Genomic DNA, 9,091 nt, shown 5'->3' on the forward strand with positions numbered 1-9,091 from the left:
CTAAGTATATTAATTAGTACACAATGTGAGGTAAAGGATATAAACACAAAAAAAAATGTTTTACTTGACGGTAAGAGCTGACAATTCCAAAAAAGACAGGAAATTGTCAGGTAAGGCCGCCACTGCACCCTTACCTGACCCATGTTCTGACCAGGCTTTCCAGCACACACTGCTTAACTGGTACAGTAGGTGGGATCACTTCAGACAACATGTGTAGTCACCACTGGGCAGGTGAGGTGAGGTCTAAAACCAGAACAAACATGGTTGTTTTCAAGTTGTCATAGAATTATATGTGAATTGGAAAAGCTAATTAGAATAGTTGGAATATTAACACATCTGGAGTGAGACAAGTTATTTATTGTGTACTTTTCCAAGTATACAAATGTTTACAACTGTCATAACCATTTCAGCTTTTCTTTTTTATATTTTGGTTTTGTTTATGAAGGCCACAAACATGTGCTGGAAAAGAAATTTGATGTATGTGTGGCATAGTAATGTACGGAACCCCTAAAGATACATGATGTAAAATTAAAAATGGGAGGGAACTATCTTTTTTTTTTTTTTTTTAAATTTAGTCGTTGCCAATTACACTATTTAACACAATTTTTGTTCCTGGGTAGTAAGTGTTATTTCCTAATTGCTTATGCCTCAAAAGTATAGAAGATGGCTATTATTCCCCACAAACTTTGCTTTTGTGACCAGGACAGTGATATTTTGAAATTTACCTATTTCCAATGAGAAAACAGTCGAATTTGTGTCTTTTCGTTCACATAAAGTCAGAAAAAAACAACATATGAATCCAAATTAACATGTATTTATACTAAAGTAATACAAAAATGACTACAAAAGATTTTGAAGTGAGTAGTTTTTCGAGATTTACGATTATACTGTAAATCACTTTCACGAATCAGCCCCCAAATGTAGTCTCCCATCATGTTCTCGTTATACTGTCCTTGGTAGCGGCGTTCAAAGTCCAGTATATCCTGGTGGAAGCGCTTGCCTTGCTCCTCCGAGTACGCTCCCATGTTCTCCTTGAATTTATCAAGATGAGCATCAAGGATATGGACTTTGAGGGACATCCTACAGCCCATTGTGCCGTAGTTCTTCACCAGAGTCTCAACCAGCTCCACATAGTTTTCGGCCTTGTGATTGCCCAGGAAGCCCCGAACCACTGCGACAAAACTGTTCCAAGCCGCTTTCTCCTTACTAGTGAGCTTCTTGGGGAATTCATTGCACTCCAGGATCTTCTTTATCTGTGGTCCGACGAAGACACCGGCTTTGACCTTTGCCTCAGACAGCTTAGGGAAGAAGTCTTGAAGGTACTTGAAGGCTGCCGACTCCTTATCTAGAGCTCTGACAAATTGTTTCATAAGGCCCAATTTGATGTGCAGTGGTGGCATCAGCACCTTCCGGGGGTCTACCAGTGGCTCCCACTTGACGTTGTTCCTCCCCATAGAGAACTCGGTCCGCTGTTGCCAGTCCTGCCTATGGTAGTGCGCCTTGGTGTCCCTGCTGTCCCAAAGGCAAAGATAGCAGGGAAACTTGGTAAAACCGCCTTGGAGACCCATCAGGAATGCCACCATTTTGAAGTCTCCTATGACCTTGATGCCATCTCAGAAAAATGCAGATATGTATCCACTTAGGCAGCTGGAACTAAACTGAACTGGTGGGCTTAAGGCCCCTGTATTTATACTACTATTTATATTACTGGAAAGTTCTAGAAAGTTCTAGAAGTTACTCCAAGTTTACTCAGCACTGAATCTATCTGGAATGTTCTGGAAAATAGGTAAATTTCAAAATATCACTGTCCTGGTCACAAAAGCAAAGTTTGTGGGGAATAATAGCCATTTTCTATACTTTTGAGGCATAAGCAATTAGGAAATAACACTTACTACCCAGGAACCAAAAAAAAAAAAAAAAAATTTGTTACACAGTGTTATTTTTATTATTTTCTCCCAATTTGGAATGGCCAATTATTTTATTATGCTCAGCTCACCGCTACCACCCCTGCGCTGACTCGGGAGGGCGAAGACGAACACACACTGTCCTCCGAAGTGTGTGCCGTCAGCCGACCGCTTTTTTTCACACTGCGGACTCACCATGCAGCCACCCAAGAGCTACAGCGTCGGAGGACAACGCAGCTCTCGGGCAGCTTACAGGCAAGCCTGCAAGTGCCCGGCCAGACTACAGGGGTCGCTGGTGCGCGGTGAGCCGAGGACACCCTGGCCGACCTAACCCTCCCTCCCCTTGGGAGCTCCCGTCCTCGGTCGGCAAAGGAATAGCCTGGACTTGAACTCGCGATGTCCAGACTATAGGACGCATCCGGCACTCTACGCAAGTGCTTTTACTGGATGCGCCACTCGGGAGCCCCTAGGAGGGTACTATCTTGTGCACACGACATAATATGTCATGTGAGCATCACTGGCTTTTAGGTGTTTTTGTGAGCTCTTGTGCTTACCACAAATCATTCTTGCTCCCATCGTTAATCAGTCCTCCATAGTTTCCAACGTTACTTCGGATTATGTGAGAATATGTTGTTGTCCAAGAAGCTTGAAATTTGCGTAAATATATTTTTTTACCGGGAGGGCTTGTCGCACGCAAAGCCATTTTAGATGGTCAATTAAGAACATGAGAAAGTTTACAAATGCGAGGAGGCCATTCGGCCCATCTAGTTCTTTGGTTGTTAGTAGCTTATTGATCCCAAAATCTCATCAAACAACTTCTTGAAGGATCCCAGGTTGTCAGCTTCAACAACATTACTGGGGAGTTGGTTCCAGACTCCCACAATTCTCTGTGTAAAAAAGTGCCTCCTATTTTCTGTTCTGAATGCCACTTTATCTGGTCCTTGTTTCTTTTTTCAGGTCGTAAAAGTCCCCTGGGTCGACATTGTCAATACCTTTTAGAATTTAGAATGCTTGAATCAGATCACAGCATAGTTTTCTTTGTTGAAGACTGAATAGATTAAATAATTTTAGCCTGTCTGCATATGACATGCCTTTTAAATCTGGAATAATTCTGGTTGCTCTTCTTTGCACTCTTTCTAGAGCAGCAATATCCTTTTTGTAGTGAGGTGACCAGAACTGAACACAATATTCTAGATGAGGTTATACTAATGCATTGTAAAGTTTTAACATTACTTCCCTTGATTTAAATTCAACACTTTTCATTATATACCCAGCATCAAAAGAGACTTATCACTATTATAACACATTTATTTTAGAAAAAAAAAGGTATATAAATGATGGACATTGACGAAATGTTTTTGGTTTCTTTTTAATCACTCAATCATTCATCCTTGACCGTGACACGCTTGAGTGACTATGACTGAAGCATATGCACTTAATCACCTAATTAGTGTGACAGTTGATTGGACACTGGATATGGAGTGATTTCAGCTGTTGAATTGCAAGCTTGAATAAAAGCAATAAAGAACATCACAGAAAAAAAACAACAATATGCCATGTCTGTCAAAAGAGCAGCGCATTCGTGCAATCGGCATGTTGGAGGCTGGACTAGGGCAGTGTATTGTGGCTCGCCGTCTTCAGTGCTCACAGCCAGCAATTTCAACCCTGGCGAGAGAGTATAACCAGACATACTCTGTCAATGACAGGCCACAAACTGGGAGACAGAGTCACAACACCTGCACAAGATCGACAGATCATTTTGCAGCATCTTCGTGATGTCAGTTGTTAATCAGAGTTTGTCATTTGTCATTTTTCGATCACATCTAGTGAATTTTATCCAAATATAGGTGATAAGTTTCTTTTGATGCTCAAGTATAAGTGATAAGTTTCTTTTGATGCTCAATATATATCCGAGCATTTTGTTGGCCTTTTTTATAGCTTCTCCACCTTGCCCTATTACAGAGCCGTTAAGAGATCATTCAAACTATAACTTGGGGATGACAAGTGACATCATCTAGTGATATAAGTATGTTAATCAAAACTCATTTCAACATTGAAGCCATTCAGAAAGACTGATAACAGAAATGTTTGTCAGAGAACTTGTTAAGTTTCTTTTAGTGTTGCTAGTTTAACTTTTATTTTTTAATGAGGACTGTGGCAACGTGGTTAGCAGTGTGCAGGTGCAGGTGATCAATAAACAGACAGACAATTATAATCCAGGTGCAATGTTGTTTAATGTTTTTTTTTTAAAATCCAATGGCCTGATGGCAAAACAACAGTAAATAATAACAATGGTAATGAAGCAATACAGCGGCGTGTATTGCTTGTTTGTAATCCGCGGGTTGGCCCCGAAATAATAACAGTGCCGTTTTTAGTTCACCCACACGTAACACATACACAAACACAAACACCAGTCCACAGTGCATGCTTTAATGCTCGTGGTGAATACAGTTCTTTAGTGTTAAACAAAAGTGCAGTGTTGTTGATCCGGGTTTAATGCTGGCCTTTGGCGACAGCTCAGGTTCGTGTTAGCCGTCCAAATAATTACAAACAGTATTATTAACGACAAAAAAAAACAGCACAGGTTCTCCTTCTAGTCATTTAATATAACCATTCACAAAGGAACACATCACATCACTACGTGCCCTTTTTATAACGTCACCCATGACCCCTTGGTCAACGAGCACATCCGCTCCTCCAATCCGCAGATGTCACACCGTTTCCTGTCCGGGTCACTGAGTTTGTATACCATAGCTTTGCCCCCTTTCTAGATGGCCAACTTCCACCTAACCCTGGGAATAAACTGTCGTGCCATTTAGTCCAGGGTATTCTGTTCCCTTTATGCAGCTGCCTCTCAGGTCGGTAGGGTGATTTAACACCAGGAATCATTCGATCTCTGTCACAGGACACTGAGCAAAAACTTTTTGGACCTTTACCACCGCAATGATTATACTAGCCAAATAGAATGCGGTCATACTAGCAAGGTTTCTGTGATGATGTTGACCACCCCCCCACCCCCCTCCCTCCTCCCTCCTCCCCCCTTTGTATCAAGGTCAGTGGTGTCCCTTATGGTATAAATTGTTGACTGCTGTCACATTTGAACAGAATCTTCCATCTTAAAGACTTGGAATGGCTTTTCTTATTTTTGTCTCATTTCTCCTCCTCTCCTCAGGTGAGAACATGTGTGTGTGTGTGTGTGTGTGTGTGTGTGTGTGTAATTGTTGTGATGTACTTACTGATATCTTGAACTACTTAGGAAAATGTGTTCAAGTTAAACTGCATAATTACATAGTAAAAGTTATTTAAGGCAAGCTTACCTTTCAGCTGGTGCTTGAACATTTTGTTATGTATAGTATTGTTTCAAAGCAATAAAGAACACATTAACCTCTACCATATCACAAAGAAGCAGCTGTGTTGTTTTAGGGGGAGAATTGAATGCAGTGGGTAGAGATAGTTTTGACCATGCTTACCTTTCTCATGCTTATCTGCTTACTTGTGCTTTATGTTGGTTTCAATTCTTTTCGACAGTTTACTATGTTTTCATCATGATTTACAACAGCAGCTTTTACAAGGGATGCACTGGGTGTACTTTGCTCACCCACACTTCACTGTATTTAGAATACTCACAATAATGACTTAAGCGCCAGATACACATTAGAATGACCTTTTTATTTCATTTGTGTTGTCTGCAGCATTTGCTGATTGTGATCTGATCCCAAATGATACTCTTGATGATGAAGACATCTATTTTGAAAATCAGGTAAGAATTGCTGCTTTCAACTTGGCAATTATTTTATTTTGTATGCATTTATTTTTGTATTATATATATATATATATATATATTTACAGTACGGGTCATAAGTCTGAGCCCAAGAACAAAATGTCCTTTAACTGCCTTGATTATAAAGCACGGCAATCTTGATGTTTGCATTTTTATCAATTGAAACTAAAATATTGAAGATCAGGTTTGTGTTGACAATTTTTTTATTTTTTTTTTTTACCAGATTTTGTACATGTTAAGTTTACAAGTACAAAATAATATTTATTTTTGTAGTTTATATCTGTTTGTGGTATTTTAAAGGCATTTACTGTTGACAGCACTTTTTTAAATAAATACATCAAATATTTAAATACTTGGCACTTCAAAACAACCTTTATTCAATATCGTGTATAATAATATTATTATTATTATTTATTTCTTAGCAGACGCCCTTGTCCAGGGCGATTTACAGTCGTAAACAAAAATACATTTCAAGGATCACAATACAAGTATTAATACAATTAAGAGCAAGATAAAATATAATTACTTTGGTTCTAGCAAGTACAGGTATATGACAAAATACGATTCAATAACGGAGCAGATAACAGTGTCAGTGATAGTTACATCAGGATATAATTAAATACAAAATACTACAGATTAAATAACACTTGTGACAGATTACAGTACTCTAAAGTACAGGATTAAATGCAGTAAAATAGGGAGCAGATAAGAGCAAGTAAAGCGCATTTAAGGAAGAGTGATAAGTGTCCAGAGGGAAAAGGAATTCTACAGGTGCTGTCTGAAGAGGTGAGTCTTGAGGTGCTGGAAGTTGGTCAGGGACTGGGCAGTCCTGACATCTGTAGGAAGGTCATTCCACCACTGCGGGGCGAGGGTGGAGAAGGAGCGGGCTCTGGAGGCAGGGGAGCATAGAGGAGATACAGTCAGTCTTCTAGTGCAGGAGGAGCAGAGAGGTCGAGTGGGGGTGTAGGGAGAGATGAGGGTCTGGAGGTAGCTGGGTGCAGTCTGGTCAAGGCATCTGTAGACGAGTATAAGAGTCTTGAACTGGATGCGAGCGGTGATCGGGAGCCAGTGGAGTGAGCGGAGCAGTGCAATGGGTGGGAGAAATGAGGCAGAGAGAACACCAGGCGAGCAGCGGAGTTCTGGATGAGCTGGAGTGGACGGGTGGCGGACGCAGGGAGGCCGGCCAGGAGGGAGTTGCAGTTGTGTCGTTCTTGTTTTTAAATGATGCATTAACCATGTTTATGTATAGTGGGTGCATTACACTCCTTTCCACTTTCTGTGTGAGATCAGTTATTGCTGCTGAGGGTTTATAGCAATAAAAAGTGATTTTGTACCTCAAATATAACACTAAGTCCCCCTTATAAAAGTTTACCACAGTAAACGCTTTGTAAAGTGTAATAAGCTATAATGAAAGCATTGTATAGCACTTATAAGCAGTGTAAAGACCACCAAAATATAGTAAATCATATTAATAAACATTGCAAACCAGGATAAACTAAATGCACAGTATAACCATAAGAAAATAATGGTAAAACTGCAAAGAATAATGTGCAAATCCCTCATGTGGATAAATAACACTGCTGCTATATTGCAGGTAGAACTGGGTATTCTGTGTAAGGTGTGCACCTCAGTTGTGAAGAAATTGGAGCAACTCCTACATGATGATGAAAACAAGGTACCCCCCCCCCACCACCCCCCACACTAATTGACCTGTGACCCCTAGAGACAGTTTATTTTTTTGCAAAATTATACAGATGTTTATCAAACCCATTTTAATTATTATTTAAATATATATTTTTTATATTTGGTTTTAACTTAAATTCTTTTCTCTTTTTTTCCCCTCTAGAAAGGCGTTATTAGAATCCTGCACCATGTGTGCAGCAAGATTTATTTGTTTAAATCCGACTGCAAGGAATTTGTGTCCAAGTATACTGAAAAACTTGCTGAGGAGCTTAAGAACAAGTCGGATCCAACACAAATTTGTAGAGACATTAGATTATGCAAAAAAGTCCTACAGGAGGTACATTACAACATGTTATATAGAAAAATAAAAGGGAAATAATGTCTGACAAAATGTAAAATAAACTAGTCTATGCAGAATGTGACTGGTATTAACCAATCGAACTAGAGAATTAGACACGACACAATTATTTCATCACTGCAAGTTTGTTTTTCCTATTCAAAAATAAAATAAACTTAATTTCGTGCACTTGGTCAAAAGGGGGTTGATACGCTGTTCACACTATCAAAATAGCTCTCGGGTTTTTAGGATTGTGAATTATGTGATTGGCAGTCATATGGTTTCAATGCATGTTGACCTCACTTTATTTAAGATGCATGAATGGGGTAAACATCAGTCTGATGCAGTTGTTTGACCACTTTTAGTAGCACTGCTGACCCCTCATTATATATTCGCATTATATATTCACAAATGAAATATTGCTATTTCTGGAAGGAAATTTGATTATTTTACAAGCAATGGGGGAATCACAGATAGTATTTATTCTTCCCTAATACTCTCCCTATGTCACCTTGTTTCATTTTTGTGCTGTTTACAGATGGATAGACTGTTTTTGTGTTTTTTACACTATACGAAACCAGTATTGAAGCAGTTAAAAAAAGGGACCTGCCTTAGCTAATGTGGCTCATATTTTATACATTGTTAAATTACACACCTCTATATGAGAATATATGAGCTTTAGAGAATACCAAGGTACTGGGAAGTACTTTGTTGTTGCAACACCCATGTTTATTTATCTCACCTTAGCTAAGGTGGCACACAGCATTTACATTTAATCTGCTCCACAAAACAGTTGGCATGTATTTATTTCCATGTTGCTGTTTTTTTTCTTTCAGATGTGATTTACTTACAGAAAATCCAGATAGTCAGAGCCTGGAGTCCTCAAACACAGGACACTTGTGATTCAATAAAGCTTGCAAAATTCACCTACTGTGTGTTGTTTTTCTTTGTCTGGGGATTCTGTATGCTGGGTAATTTGGTGAGGGTTTAAAAACACACTTTTAACCTTTTCTTCAGAATGTTATATACATTGTTAACTCCATAAATACAAAAGCAATAGGGAAGCATTAACAATACCAGATAACAGTTTCTTAATAAAAGTGTTTAATAACATGAATGCATCTTGTAAATGGGAGTCTGTAAAAATAATCCACTCTTTTCGAGTGCTCAAAGTGCATTTAGACACTACAAATTTAGAATGACTGGCTGGGACAATTGTTCTTCAGTTTATTCCCAAACAAGAGTTTCTCTAATGGTGACTGAATGTTGTACCAGTCATGGCAGTAACTTACCATTAAAATTAAAACCCTATCTATTTACCATGAACAGATAATGAAATGTTTCTGTGGCAGTAAACAGGCTGTACATTCACACACTCAGTTGCAC

The 9,091-nt window shown here is 39.1% G+C and overlaps 1 protein-coding gene across 1 annotated transcript; it reads left to right on the plus strand.

The window, feature by feature from the left end:
- The first annotated feature begins 4,979 nt into the window (after positions 1–4,979).
- On the plus strand, positions 4,980–8,631 carry nkl.4 (NK-lysin tandem duplicate 4). The gene is made up of 5 exons (XM_034059200.3): positions 4,980–5,076; positions 5,597–5,664; positions 7,280–7,360; positions 7,532–7,705; positions 8,542–8,631. The coding sequence occupies exons 1-5, from the start codon at positions 5,034–5,036 to the stop codon at positions 8,545–8,547; spliced, it is 372 nt and encodes a 123-aa protein (XP_033915091.3). The 5' UTR covers positions 4,980–5,033; the 3' UTR covers positions 8,548–8,631.
- Positions 8,632–9,091: the final 460 nt, after the last annotated feature.

Source organism: Acipenser ruthenus, chromosome 3 (genome assembly GCF_902713425.1).
Source record: "Acipenser ruthenus chromosome 3, fAciRut3.2 maternal haplotype, whole genome shotgun sequence".
Classification (NCBI taxonomy): Eukaryota; Metazoa; Chordata; class Actinopteri; order Acipenseriformes; family Acipenseridae; genus Acipenser; species Acipenser ruthenus.

Coding starts and splice junctions, on each gene's coding strand:
- nkl.4 (XM_034059200.3), top strand. CDS start 5,034: ATGGCTTTTCTTATTTTTGTCTCATTTCTCCTCCTCTCCTCAG. Junction 5,077..5,596: donor ATTTCTCCTCCTCTCCTCAG/GTGAGAACATGT, acceptor TGTTGTCTGCAG/CATTTGCTGATTGTGATCTG. Junction 7,361..7,531: donor TACATGATGATGAAAACAAG/GTACCCCCCCCC, acceptor TTTCCCCTCTAG/AAAGGCGTTATTAGAATCCT.